We start from the raw sequence: 15,080 nt of genomic DNA on the forward strand, positions 1-15,080 counted from the left end.
AAAAAAAAGAAAACAAAAGAAGGAAATAAAAAAGAAAATCAAATAAAATAAAAATAGCATATATACGTTTTTAGTTGAGTTTGCATGTGGACAGGCAGATAAAAAAAAAGAAAAAAAGAAAAAAAGAAAAAAAAAAAGGAAAAAGTACGTGTCATTTAATAAATGCTTAGTCTCTTTTTACTCTCTTTTTTTTTTTTTTATTTCTTTTTTTATTTTTTTATACTTTTTTTCTTTTTTTCTTTTTTTTTATACCAGAGAAAAAGGATATGAAATTTTTGCATTAAAAATTGAAGATTTCTTTCGATAATCAAATATTAAAAGAAATTGTCTAATCTGCAATTGATAAACTCAGCCGTATATAAATAACGCGCTTTTGATATCTAATCGTAATATTAAATATCGGAAAATCAATATGAGAATATTCAATTTTAAAAATTTCTTTCACAACTTTTCATTTCTCTTAATCTATCGTTTCTAACCTTGAACTTTATCTAAAAAGGAAATGAGTTGCCTTTTTTTTTTTTTTTAAGAAAAAAATGGCAAACAACAAAAATGCAACATATGAAATATCTCATTTGATATATGTCACGGAAATGCAAGAAATTTTTAACGAAATAGACTCAAATTTACATTTGAATAAGCATCGTATTGATGACGCACATACATAGGATGGTGATTACAAGAACGATTTGTATCATTAGAAATAATAAAGAATATATATCTTTTGCTCGAAATTATTTTCAAAAATGTAAAATTACCTAAAGGAATTTTTTCTCTTAGCAATAAATATTATATATCTATTGATTTTTATCTATAATTTTAGAAAAAGGAAAAAAGATGATTATTTTCAAATAAGATATAACAAAATTTTGTAAAGTTATACCAAAGAATTATTTCTCAAGAATAAATAAACAAATAAATAAATAAATAAATATATATATATATATATAAAACTATTAATTTTTTCTATGCTTGTGTTAAAAAAGAAAAGAAAAAGAAAAAAAAAGAAAGAGAGAGAGAGAGAGAGAAAAGAAAAAAGAATAATAATTATTTTCAAATAATATAAACTCAAGAAATATTATTATTTATATTATTATTTATATTTACATTTAGACAACTTTCGTTATCATCGGATTTATCTATACATCCGTGCAGATACAGTCATAGGTCACTTTAATGCTAGTCAATTCATTCGATTAGTGAATGAACGGAGTTGGCTAACTGAGTACAGTGAAACGTTTTCGTCGACTAATTGACTAATAAAGTTACACGGTGTCAGTTGAAAAAGATTTTTTGTCATTTAATTTATTCGACCGTGTAAATGGTTAATAATCGGTCAACTACATGACCGGGACACAATAATCTATATAGCGATAAAAGATTGACACGAGAGAAAGAAAAAGAGAGAAAGAGAGAGCGAGAGAGAGGGAGAAAGAGAGAGAGAGAGAGAGAGATAAAGCATGAAACGTGTAATAAAAACTTTTATCACGACGTAAATCCTACATTAGATTACGTCTTTTTACTCATCCATTAATTACTTCGAGATAATTTAATTTATTGCGATTATTAGACAACCATAATCGAACAATTTTTCTTGTTTTTCATAAGATAATAAATGTTATTAGATCAAGGGGAGAAAAAGAAAAAAAAAATAAAACAAAAAGAAGAGAAAAATGAGGAATGTCGTATCAAATTCTTATCAAACGTATTAACAAAGTCCAATCGAAAGACGATGATCAAGGAATAATTTGCGTTATCGTGCGATATGATTGATGACGATTATTTTTATTATGAATTTCAATGTAAAATTCGAAATAAAATATTTCTTTTTATTATATTGAACGGGGGTAAAAAAGAATGTAATAAGTGGAAAAAGAATATGAACGAAGTAAAAAGAGAAAGAAAAAGAAAGAAAGAGAACGAAAAAAAAAAGAAAAATAAGAGACCGTAAGGAAGATTGTTAAAAAAAAAAAAAAAAAAAAAAAAAAAAAGAAAAAAAAACCACGCAGTTCAAACGTGATAAAGTGAAATGTTGATGTTGACAAGAAAAAGAAAATGAAGAAAGTGTAAGAAAATGTAAGAAAACGTTTAATTTCTGCAAATAATCTTGTATTATTATTTGGCGCTGCGGTAACGTGATGGCGCTAGTGTCGCGATGAAAAAGCCGCAATAAGCGAGCAGCGCTCATATACCTAGCGAATATTTAGAATAAAACTCGATCAGTGGTAGTTCTCATCATCATCATCTATTTTGTCGTCGTGATCGTATCGTCGTGTTAGTTATCGTTGTGTCGTTATTGATGTTGATGTCGGTATCGGTGTCGGTGTCTACAATAATCTCTCTGTAGTCGTTCAAACGCTTCGAACGTTGCTCATTTCATTCAACGAACGATGGTGGTTCTAGATCTTTTCGAAAATATATCTTCAGTTCCGAAGCTTTATTATGGAGCTTTATTCGGAATTGGTTTCAGCTTTTATTATCTATTCGAGGTCGTTAAAGTAAGTAAATGATTAAATATTAAGAATCGTTATATATATATATATATTTTCTTTTTTCTTTCTTTTTTCTCCTATTTCTTTTACATAAAACGTATACTATATCTATTTATATATATTTATTAACTATATATCTATATATATATATATATAGATATATATATGTGTATATATATATATATATACATATATACTAGAAATTGTCTAGAATCTTCGTGTTAGATAATTTTTTGTTCTCTTGTTAATCAAATATTTCTCTTTCAATTATTCGATTTGGGAATGCGTTTAAAATTATAGAACCCAGCGCGCCAATCACGATTTTATAAAATATAATCTAAAAAAGGAGATCTTCAAATTGAAGATAAATTATATGGTTATTTTTTTTCCCCCCTTTTTTTTTATTATTATTATTTTTTTTCTCTTTTTTTTTTATTTCTTTTTTTTTTCTTACGTCAATTATCATCCGTTCGTTTTGTCATTCATTATCATCGACATAATATATTAATAATTTAAATTAGTATTAAAACTAAAATGAAATTTATTAGAAGATGCTTTTTCTTTTTCTTTTTCTTTTTTTTTTTTCTTTCTTTCTTTTTTCTCTTTTGTTCTTTTCTTCGTTTCTTTTTCGTAATGTATATTAAAAAATAAAAAGGAAACATTATTACGCACTTGTCAATGTATTTTTATTTCTTACGTGCAACATGCAATGACGAATGTGATATTTTAACCTTACGTGATTATGTGCGTAAGTGTGTGTGCATGCATCGAACATTTGATTCCATTAAAACACGCAGTTTTTATTGAATTATGAAAATAATAATAATAATCTTTTTGAAAACTAAACACGTTAATACATTAGAAAGAAGCAAAAGGAAATGAAGGAAGAAAAAAAACGTAGTATCACGATTAATAAATTCAATCGATTCTCTTAAACGTTATTACAATAATTATTGAATAATAAAATTATTAAAAAAAAAAAAAAAAAAAAGTATATTTAGTATCGTAAATGGATTCTCATCGATTATCTCAATCGAAACCTAATTGATTTTCAAGGTATTCATTTTTAATGAAATTCTAGCGAGGTTTTTTTTTTTTAATCAACGTATTCATTTCTTTATTCATATATAACATAATAAATTGAATAATGTATTTATTATATAAGATAACATTATTATTATATACGTAAAACTATTTTTGTTTTCTAATTTATCTTATTCTTTTTCCTTTCCTTTCCAAATCACTTTTTCTCTCTCTCTCTCTCTCTCTCTCTCTCTCTCTATCTCTATCTCTATATCTCTATCTCTATCTCTATATCTCTATCTCTATCTCTATCTATCTATCTATCTATTTCTTTATATATATATTATGAATATTTATTAAAATGTTAATATATTACTTTGTATAGACCCCATTGTTGGTATGTGCAAAAGGACCCTTTCGTTCCTTCTTAGAGGACCATGTAACATTGGTGAAAAATAAATTTTGGCCTACCTTATGGTGTTTTGAATCACGAGCACAAACTGTATTAGCAAGTATCGTTAGGGCACGTGTATTACCAGCGATTCATTACCGCAGGTTTGTAAGAAGATATTTGTATATATATATATTTATATGTTTGCACAAGAGTGAAAGAGTTAGTAATCAAATTAGAGAGAAAGAGAGAGAAAGAGAGAATGTGAAAGTATTTGAATGAATAAGATTGATCCATTTACGTAATATATTTCCATGTTATAATTTGTACATATATTATTTTCTACATAGGGAAATTTTTACATTATCCGATGGCGGCGAAGTCGCTTTAGATTGGGCCGAGGAAAATTGTCCGACTACGTCACCGATTGTTATCATTTTACCAGGCCTTACCGGTGCTAGTAATACGGAATATATCAAGTGTTTGGTATCAGCCGCCAAGAAGTCACATATAAGATGCGTAATATTCAATAACAGAGGATTGGGTGGTGTTAAATTGAAGGTAAAGAAAAAAGAAAAGGATATAAATAAATAAATAAATAAATAAATAAATACATAATAATAATAATAATAATAAGTTGTTTCAAAATCTTATAGAACGTACTCTCTTTTGTTTGTGATTTATTAAGATTACAATGATCAATAATGACAATTCGTGATATAGTTATCAATAATAAAATCCAACCGGTACGATACATACGTACACACATTTACATACATACATACATACATACATACATACATACATACATACATACATACATACATACATACATACATACATACATACATACATACATACATACATACATACATACATACATACATACATACATACATACATACATACATACATACATACATACATACATACATACATACATACATACATACATACATACATACATACATACATACATACATACATACATACATACATACATACATACGTACGTACGTAGCATTAATGCTACACGCGCGCACGCACACACATACAAAGAGACAAAATACACGTACACCGTGTACCCCGGCAGTTCTATTTAATACAATTTCATTAACGTTAACTCCCTGTTACGAAATCGTTCTCTATTGAGCAGTTACCATCGCGTGACACTATCTTGTAATTTGTCGTCGACCCGTTATTCTCGTTTAGGGCTCTCTAGTATCGACATGAGTTACTATTACTAACATTCAAAGTGATTTTATATATCATTTGAATGAATGATTAAATGATAATGTACGCGAGTACATATGTACTTATATGTCATAATATAAACTTATTTATTTACTTATCCATGTATATATGTATATATGTATATATGTATATATGTATATATGTATATATGTATATATATGCAAAAAACGTTGACAAAAAATTTACATCTTCATTACCATTGCTTTTTCTTTTCGTTTTTTTTTCTTTCTGTTCTTCTCTCTATTTACTACTAACAACAATAGACACCACGGACATATTGTGCAGCTAATTGCGACGATCTGGCAGAGATTATCGAACATTTAAAAAAATTACATCCTAATGTTCCCCTCGGTGCAACTGGTATTTCAATGGGAGGGTAAGGATATTTATCTTTTTTTTTTTCTTTTTTCTTTTCTTTTCTTGTACCAATTAAAAAATTCACCTGACAATTAATTCTATCTTATCTTCATTAATAGGAATTTGCATGATTATTCTAGTACATATATATATATATATATATATATATATATATACACATACTTACATACATACATACATATATACATATCTATACATATTAAATTATATTTCAGATTGATATTAGGTAATTATTTAGCACAAAACGGTGAAGCTGCTAAAGATAAATTAAAGGGATGCTTTATCATCTCAGTGCCTTGGAACGTATTTGCCGCAACAAAAAGCATCGAAGATAATTATATAAATTTGATGCTGAATAAACATCTAGCCAGTAATCTGTGTCGTACGGTTAAAAAATATTACTCCTCTTTGGAGACCGGCTTAGAAAATGTAGATATGAATGACGTTTTACGTGTAAGTATATAATAATAATATTATAATAATAATGATTATGATTGATTGATGATTGATGATTAATGATGACGATGATAACGATGATAACAAACGCGATTGCAAACGTAATATTAAGAGTTTAAAAGAGAGCAAAAAGAAAAAAGAAAAAAAAAAGAAGAAGAAAAGAAAAGAAAAGAAAGAAAAAATAAATGACCCTTGTGCATTATCTTATTTGCATTTTCGTATTTACAATATATTCAATAATTTCAGAGTCAAACCGTAAGAGAATTCGACTCGAATTTTACGACCAAACAATTCGGTTTCAAAGATGTCGAAGAGTATTATCAAAAAGCAACGTTACATGATAAATTGCATTTAATGGAGGTACCGGTTTTGTGCCTTAATGCGGCAGACGATCCTTTTCAACCTTTCGAAGGTAAGTGAAAACACTGACATAGTTAAAAAAAAAAAAAAAAAAAAAAAAGAAATAAGGAGGAAAAAAAGAAAGAAATGATAAAAAAAAATATAAAAAAAGAAATACGTAACTATTCATCTAAATAATTAACAAAATAATTTTCAAAACATAATGATTAGATTATCTTAATTTGTAGCAATACCACTAAATGAATTTAGCAAAACTGAAAATGTCGCCATCGTGGTAACTTCGCGCGGTGGTCATATTGGATTTCTCGAAGGTTTTTGGCCAGTAAAAGAGGAACAATATATCAGCAAACTATTTTGCCAATATTACACTGCTCTATTTACCATTGGTATGGATTTACTTTCCCATTAAAACATGAAGCAATTATTTTGGACATCATCGAAGAGAATCGTCGATGCAAACATTTTTAATAATTATTCGGGGCGATCGTTCAAGATGTGCCATTGTAAGTTATTTGTCTTTTCCATTTTCTTCTTTTTTTATTTTTATATATATATATATATATATTATTACATGTCTATATATATGTACACATGTATGCATATATATATATATATAAATATAAATATATATATATATACACGATACATATGTAGATATATATATAAATGTAAATATATATATATATATATTAAGAATGACACGTTACACGACGATGATTAAAACGCGAACAATACATTCCTAAAATAAAAACGGGCAACAAGTTGTAGTATTATTATTATTATTCATAAATTGCATTGTATGCATTAATTACGACTTAGCCACGACGAAGAAAAATTTCATTATACATGTATACATAAGAATATATTTATATATATAGTCTTATATATATATATATATATATATAGTGATTATTTTTCTTCGAATTTTGACTATACGATATAAGTGCGTGTGCGTGAGATATAATTTCTTTTATAATAATTTATTAAAAAGAAAAGAAAATAAAACGAGAGAAAAAAAAAAAAAAAGAAAAGAAAAGAAACAAAAATAGAAAAATAGAAAAAGAAGAAAAAGTATGTAAGACCACGCGTATGCATTTATCTTTCATAAAAATTTACGCAAATAAAATGTTTTTTCCGACGACGAATATATTATTATATATCACAAATAATAATACCTGAAACCACCCCCCGTAATAATTTTAGAAGATGTACAAACAGTAGTATATAATAACATTTACATACGTTATAGCTTGAATGTTAAATTCAAAGCTTGGACGATGAACGATAATATGTCTGTGTTCTCCTCGATCTAAAAAAAAAAAAAAAAACAAATAGAACAAAATCGAATGTTTATAACGATTGTTAATAAAAACGTGTGTGACATAGTTGAAATTTAAATTAAATAAATAATATTACTAACAACTTTAGTGGTTGGTTTCCCACCGCCATGGCCAGCCTTCGTGTCTATTCTTGCAACTAATGGATTTGTTTGATTTGGTAGATTTCCAAGCGTATATTGTAACGTGGCTATCAGCTTAAGACTATGTAACGGTACAACACGATCATCGTGATCGGCTGTTAAAAGCAACGTAGCTGGATATTGAGAACCATCTTCTGGTATCTTAATATTGTGTAACGGTGAATATTTAATTAAATTTTCAAAATGTTTCGGATCTTCTGAACTTCCATAATCGGAGACCCAAGCAGAACCAATTGTAAATTTATGAAAGCGTAACATATCCATCACACTAAAAGATTATATAAAAAAAAAAAAGAGAAAAAAAAAAGAAAAAAAAAGGAAAAAAAAAAAGAAAGAAAATAAAATAAACATATTTCCAATTTAAATTTGTAACTTCTTTTGACACGTTAATTGCCGTGAAAAAACATTTCGCGGAATCTTTATCTATTTTTTTCTTTTTTTTAACTCTTTAAAAATTTTTTTAATATTTCATTTTACATTTAAAAAATAATAAATAAAAGAAGAGGAAGAAGAAAACAAAGAAAGTGAAAAAGAAAAAGAAAAAAAAAAAAAGAAAAAAGTAAAGAAATATAATATGAGTAAAATGTAAAAAATATGATAATGAATTCTTTTATAAATTTTGTCAATAGATTTATATGCGAAATATTATAAAAGAGATACTAAAATGAACATAAATAATTATGTTATATTTTAGGCAATCAATGTGTCAATATTATCTTTTAATAAGAACAAAAATAACCAACCCGACTTGTGCGATAGCAGCACCAAATAAATTCGGTCGTTGATTTATACAAGCAGCTACCAATAATCCACCATTACTTCCTCCTTGGATAGTTAATTTACTAGATGTAGTATAGCCATTGTCTATAAGATACTCTGCTGCACATTGAAAATCATCGAATACATTTTGCTTATTAAATAGTCGACCACCGTTGTGCCATTTTTCTCCATATTCTCTGAACGATAAAAAAAAAAAAAAAAAAATAATAATAATAATAATGTATGTAATAATATAAATATCAATAATATATTTAATTATATTTTTAATTATGCATTCTTACCCTCCACCGCGAATATTTGGAATAGCAAGAACACCATTTAAATGTTGAACAAAGACAAGCCTTGTTACGCTAAATACCGGTTGGACACTAACATTGAAACCACCATATCCATAAAGTAAAGCTGGCATAGAATTGTCCAAAACTGCGTCCTAAAGTGCAATAGATTTTTTGTTTGTTTGTTTGTAAGACTCGTTAGAATATCAATTTTATTAAAAATACTTACACTTTTCATAACGATAAACATGGGAATTTGAGTACCATCTTTACTAGTATAAAATACCTGTGACGTTTTATACAAACACGGATCGAAATTTTTCACTTTGATTTCGCGATATACCTAAAAGAAGAAAAAAGAAAGAGAAAGAAAAAAAAAAGAAATATCAATACATTAAAAAAATTACTTTCATCGATACATCCAATTCATTTTTATTTTTAATACTAACTTTTGGTTCGTCGTCATTTTTAAGATCAGTCATGTATATGACACCAGGCGTTAAAAAGGATGTGAATTGATAAAATATTTCGGAATATTTTTTATTACCAGAAAAACCAATGATCGTACCAACGTCTAATGGAAACGTTCTAAGGATTTTTCCAGTTGTTAAACTATGCAATTGTAAAATATTCTGAAAATTTATATAAATAAATTTATAGATGTTTAATTATGTTTAAATATAATAATTTAATATGTATATGCACTAACTTTAACATCTTGTATGTAACAGGCAACAAACTTATCGCCATCGACTGCGGTAGCCCAGTCTAAAACGTTATCAGGATGTTCAGGTAACAATTCAGTCCATTTATCTTCTTTATAATCTACCAAATCTATTGCTATTAACTTGAAGTTTGGTGCATTTTTGTTTGTACGAAATATAGCTTTGGTACCAACATTCGTCACGTACTAATAATAAAATAATAATCATTATTATTATTATTATTATTATTATCATCATCATTTGCGTAAATAAAATAATCATATTTTTAAATCGTTACATTAAAAATATATATATAGGTATATATATGTAGTTTTTTTTTTTTACTAACTTCATAATCGGCTTCGAGTTTATCAACAACTTGCGTAAGTGGCAACAAACCATCTATTTTAGAGTCAAGTTTTAATTCTGTGAAGTACACTAGATTATCACGACAATCTTTTACTGGTGTAACAATTAACCATTTTCCGCAATCAGAAACTTGTGCTCCTCTAAAAAAGAAAAAAGAAAAAAAGATAGAAACAAAACTAAAAAATTTGTTGCATTAATTAATCGATTGCATCTTAAGAAGATATTCAAATATCACTTACATCCTCCACAATGGTTCTTCTGGGAATTCTACTACAACCACATCCTCTGATTGTGGTGTACCTACACGATGATAGCACAATTTCTGATTCTGATCATCTTGTGTTTCTAATCCATCAACTTTTCCTTTTTGATCACGATATTGTCCATAAAAGACACCCACATTATCATGAGTCCAAGTCAAAGGTGAAAACTTTACTCTCTCCAATACTTCAGGATATTTTTCACCTGTATAATTAATTATACAAATTAACAAAAACAAAATTATAAAAGAAATTACATTTAAGCATACCTCAGTATTAAAGATATATTCACCGTACCGGTATCTGCATTGATAAAATGTATTGTATTCCAATCTGAACCGCTACTGGATAATCCATATGCAAAAATACTACCATCCTCGCTAAATTTGCTAGATGATATTGCAACAGTGCCATCCTCAGAAAGAGTATTTGGATCGAGAAATATTCTAGGTTCGCTATCCAAGGTATCTTGTACATATAATACGCTAAAAATAATATCAGTGAGTTAAGTAAAAAAAAAAAAAATCAAACTACATACTTATAAAAATTTTATTATATATATTACCTTTGATTTTGCAAACCGGTATTCTTATAAAAGTAATATTTATTTCCATGTTTGGCAGGACACATATATTTAGGAAAATTCCATAATTGTTTTAATCTATCGTGAATATCCTGACGCCATTTACACGAAGCTAAATATGGTTTGGTCAATGCATTTTGCGCTTCGATAAAAGATTCTGTTTCTTCTGAATTTGGATCTTCTAACCATCTGTATGGATCGCATATCTGTACAATCAATTTAATTCGTTAAATTATCTAAATATTTTATTTTTATTTTGCCTAATAATCAGCTTGTGTCTAATACATATTTAAAATATTTTTAATATTTCATTAAGGATGCGTGTGAACGTTAAAACAAAAAAAAATAAAAAAAAAAGAAATTAACTAATACCTTCACAAATAATGGAAATTTTCATTTAGCATATATTTATTTTATACAAGAGATAAGAATATTCTGCTCAGTCATCATACTGATAAAATTCTCTTTGTTCGGCCCCAACGAGAGGTCGTCCTCAATACAAAAATATACATTTTTTTTATTATTTTTCCGAAAGAAGTCAAATTTCTTGAAAATAAAAAAGAGAACAATTTATCGGAAACATTTTTAAATAAACGAGCCAACGTCAAAATAAAGAAGAAGAATTTTTCAAATGCGAAAAATTAGTATAATCGTAACAGTGAAGAGAAAAAAAGAGAGAAAGAGAGACAGAGAGAGAGAAAGAGAAAATTAGACATAACCTCTAAAATTAAATAACGAAAAATGTGTACTAACCTCAACACCATGATATTTTTCAACAATAGATTCGTCGCGACGAGCAACTGGATATTCTAATTTTGTCATTGTTGTTGATTTAATCTTGTTCCTTGGTCCACGATCGTAAAAAGCCTAATTGTGCAGAAGAAGTTCGTGTAATGATATTAACAGAATAAGGAACGCAAGAAGAAAGGAGATATTCAAGAGATAAAGAGTGGGGAGAGAGAGCAAGAGAAAGAAAGAAAGAGAAAGAGAGAGAGAGAGAGAGAGAGAGAGAGAGAGAGAGAGAGAGAGAGAGAGTGAGAAAGAAAGAAAGAAAGAAAGAAAGAAAGAAAGAAAGAGAAATATAGAGAGAAAGTGAGAGAAAGAAAAAAGAAAAAAAAACGAACAGAGGTTACCCAGTACATTTATATTGTTTACTTCGTTTTACATCCTTACTTGTGTCGTCTTAGAAAACGATGAAATACGGATTAGATGTAAGTTAACAGAGCTTAGCGTATTTCTTAAAACGTTTCTGTCGATCCCTACGACACACCTAAAAAACTGCATCTGAAATACGTTTACACTAAGAAGAGTGATATATATATATGTATATATATATATATATATATATATATATATATATATGTATATATATATGTATATATATATATATGTATATATGTATATATATATCCTCCTAATCTTATATATCAAAAATTATTGCTATCGATTAATAGGATTTTTCTTAAAAACGAAAGTAAATAATTTTCGTTTAAATGATAATTACGAAAAATTCATCGCTTTAGATCGTAGTACGATTTATTAGAATCTTTTTCTTTTCTTTTTTTTTTTTTTTTTTTTTTTTTTTATTCTGAGCTGCGAATACAATATGACGGAGAGAATCTAATCGATTAAATGTGAAATCAATAATTTTCATACTACGAATTTTAACTCGAAACATTTGTTCTCACAAAAAAAGAATTATATCAAAATAAATTATTCACTTGATAGCAACGATAGAAATTTTATCGACAATTGATATCGTTTATTAGATTTTTACAAAGGTTAGATAATACGTGATTACGATTGAAAGGAAAGAGGAGACATATTGAATAAATATCGTTAAAAAAAAAAAAAAAAAAGAAAAAGAAGAAAAAAGAAAGAAAGAAAGAAAAATTTCTTTAAAAAGAAGACAAAAAAGATGTAAAAATTATGTTTATTATCAATAGGACAAATAATTTATTGAAAGGAATTCTTTTTTTCTTTCTTTCTTTCTTTCTTTCTTTCCTTTTTCTTTTTTTTTTGTTTTTTCATCTGTGACATATAAACGTACGTACGTACATACATACATTGAACGATCGTATTACAAATTGATAGAAAATCCAAGGGGTGTCCAGGATGAGAGTAAGAAGATATGTGTTCTTATCCAGTGGCCTTAATTGCCCCCTCTTAATAGCGTATGATAATAATTGACACGTAAACGTGACTTTATAAGAGATTTTAGCCAGCCAATAGAAACTATCGGCATAACGTTATATGTCGTATCTTGTATGGCCATTAACCTCATCGATTGGATTATAACGTTTATTTCTTTTAATAAATTCGTACAATATTTATTTTCCAAAAGCTACTATTATTTGATATAATTGATATAAAGACAAACAAATGTCCCTCGTTTTAATTATTTCTCAGAAATTCGATTAGACTTTGATACGGTCGATAAGAAAGATTCAACTATTATCGATGTTTATTCTTTCTTGTCATTATTAAACTGGCATGCATGTGTGTGCTTGTGTGTGTGTATTATGTGGTATATATATATATATATATACATATGTATATATAAGCGTAATGTTGGGTAATGATGAATACGTATTCGCAACAAATTTATTTTATTTACATTTATCTTTTATATTTTATTTATAATCGATAATTATCTTCAGAATATGTTTATTTGCGTGCAAGAATTAATTTATTATTTAATAATCATTTTAAAGAGGAATTCATTAATTATTTATTATTTTTTTAACACGAAATACGTATAACGATCAAATTAGAAATTCGCAGTACTGAAAAACTGACTTGGTTTTTTTCTACTTAGTTAGATTAAAAATCCCTAGGTCGTTCAAAAATTTCTTGAAATTGGTTATTTCTTTTTTCGAGACTTTTTATGGTTATTTTCTTTTTCTAATGTGTAAAATTAATAAGCCTAGTTAAATACAATATTACAAAGTCTCGAAGAAAAGATTTTATTCACATTTAATATTCAAATAATAAGTTTTGACCTAACCTATATATATATATATGAGTACATATATTTCTATTGGTTAAATTAATTTAATATATAACTATTATATATACTTATTTTACACAGGTAATTTTTATCGTTCAAATATTTTATTTGATTTTATGATGAGAGAAAAAAAAGCGTAGGAAAAATTTAATTTTTTTCATAATCATAAAGTTCCTAATAATTATTAAAACGAATATTAATATCACGGAATATATAATCAATATATGTCGAATGAATGCCTTATTGATAAAAACAGTTAATACATATAATCATTAAATTACGATAAAATTGTCGATAATGTTATTGAGACATAAAGAGGGAACGAAGAATGAAAACCTGAAGAGCGAGTAAACAAATAAATAGATCCGTGTGCAAAATATGTTTGAAAAGAGACAAAATATGTTGGAAAGAAAAAAGTTATTTATGGCAACTAGACGATAATTGTCTTTTCTCTTTCTTTTTTTTTTTTCCTTTTTTCTTCTTTTTTTTGCAATCACCAGTTATCGAATATTACTTTTAATAAACGAAGTCCTTCTCCTTGTTGTTACAAAAAATATATATATATATACGTATAAATCGATGTCAAAAGAAACTTTATAAAATTTGGTAAAATTTGTTAACATTATGTACATGTATATATATATATATATACATATAATTTATATATTTTATTTATATATACAATTTATATATTATTATGATTGTTATGTATATAAAATTTGTGTATAGACTGGTCCAAAAGTTCTTAGGTGATTTTAAAAATCAATTACTTTTTTTTCAAAATTACATTCAATATACATTTAAATTTGTATATATAAAATTAGTACATAGGAACAAATTATGCTTATTCAATTTAATATATGAATGTATATATGAGATCTAAATATAAAGATTTATATATCACATAAAGAAAATTGAACGAATGAAATTATCTCGAAACTTGAATCTGGAGCATGCTCTTCTCTATTTTTTTCTTCCTTCCTATTCTTTTTATCCCTTTTTTTCATTAGATTATATTATTTAAAAATTTCTGAGTTGTTTAACCTCTATAAAATAATTTATATATGTATGACCGTCTCTCTCTCTCTCTCTCTCTCTCTCTCTCTCTCACTTTCAACGAGATTATAAATATATTATATATTTAATATTAATTAAACAGCATATATATTTATGAAAACGATAACGATAAATATTTTTCTTTAACTTCGTTTGATCATAATTTATCGTCTGATTCATAGAATTATTTATGCATATGGAAAAAAGAA

General features: G+C 26.6%; 2 protein-coding genes across 8 annotated transcripts; one reads left to right on the plus strand and one right to left on the minus strand.

The window, feature by feature from the left end:
* Positions 1 to 2,188: 2,188 nt before the first annotated feature.
* Positions 2,189 to 11,871, plus strand: Hydr1 (abhydrolase domain containing Hydr1). 3 transcript variants are annotated; one of them, XR_014983063.1, is made up of 9 exons: positions 2,189 to 2,498; positions 3,901 to 4,070; positions 4,257 to 4,467; positions 5,424 to 5,536; positions 5,754 to 5,991; positions 6,241 to 6,406; positions 6,582 to 6,857; positions 9,621 to 10,686; positions 10,846 to 11,871. XR_014983063.1 is itself a non-coding variant. In XM_035871344.2 (7 exons), the coding sequence occupies exons 1-7, from the start codon at positions 2,391 to 2,393 to the stop codon at positions 6,761 to 6,763; spliced, it is 1,188 nt and encodes a 395-aa protein (XP_035727237.1). In that variant the 5' UTR covers positions 2,189 to 2,390; the 3' UTR covers positions 6,764 to 7,739. The 3 variants fall into 3 exon arrangements, 1 of the variants encoding a protein (XP_035727237.1); XR_004838795.2 differs by lacking the exons at positions 9,621 to 10,686; positions 10,846 to 11,871 and adding an exon at positions 7,856 to 8,869; XM_035871344.2 differs by lacking the exons at positions 9,621 to 10,686; positions 10,846 to 11,871 and having other exon boundaries at positions 6,582 to 7,739.
* LOC118443817 (prolyl endopeptidase) lies at positions 7,264 to 12,970 on the minus strand. Of its 5 annotated transcripts, none has more exons than XM_035871331.2 (14): positions 12,872 to 12,970; positions 11,979 to 12,089; positions 11,559 to 11,672; positions 10,788 to 11,011; positions 10,520 to 10,707; positions 10,202 to 10,427; positions 9,943 to 10,102; positions 9,599 to 9,799; positions 9,339 to 9,521; positions 9,119 to 9,232; positions 8,896 to 9,044; positions 8,578 to 8,790; positions 7,775 to 8,102; positions 7,264 to 7,663 (listed from the first exon to the last, which is right to left on the minus strand). In XM_035871331.2, the coding sequence occupies exons 2-14, from the start codon at positions 12,087 to 12,089 to the stop codon at positions 7,598 to 7,600; spliced, it is 2,277 nt and encodes a 758-aa protein (XP_035727224.1). In that variant the 5' UTR covers positions 12,872 to 12,970; the 3' UTR covers positions 7,264 to 7,597. The 5 variants fall into 5 exon arrangements, with proteins under 5 accessions (XP_035727224.1, XP_085517918.1, XP_035727223.1 ...); XM_085661792.1 differs by having other exon boundaries at positions 11,979 to 12,105; positions 12,872 to 12,886; XM_035871330.2 differs by having other exon boundaries at positions 12,864 to 12,879.
* Between the last annotated feature and the right edge of the window lie 2,110 nt (positions 12,971 to 15,080).

Source organism: Vespa mandarinia, chromosome 1 (genome assembly GCF_050613455.1).
Source record: "Vespa mandarinia isolate Hongniang chromosome 1, ASM5061345v1, whole genome shotgun sequence".
In the NCBI taxonomy this organism is placed as follows: Eukaryota; Metazoa; Arthropoda; class Insecta; order Hymenoptera; family Vespidae; genus Vespa; species Vespa mandarinia.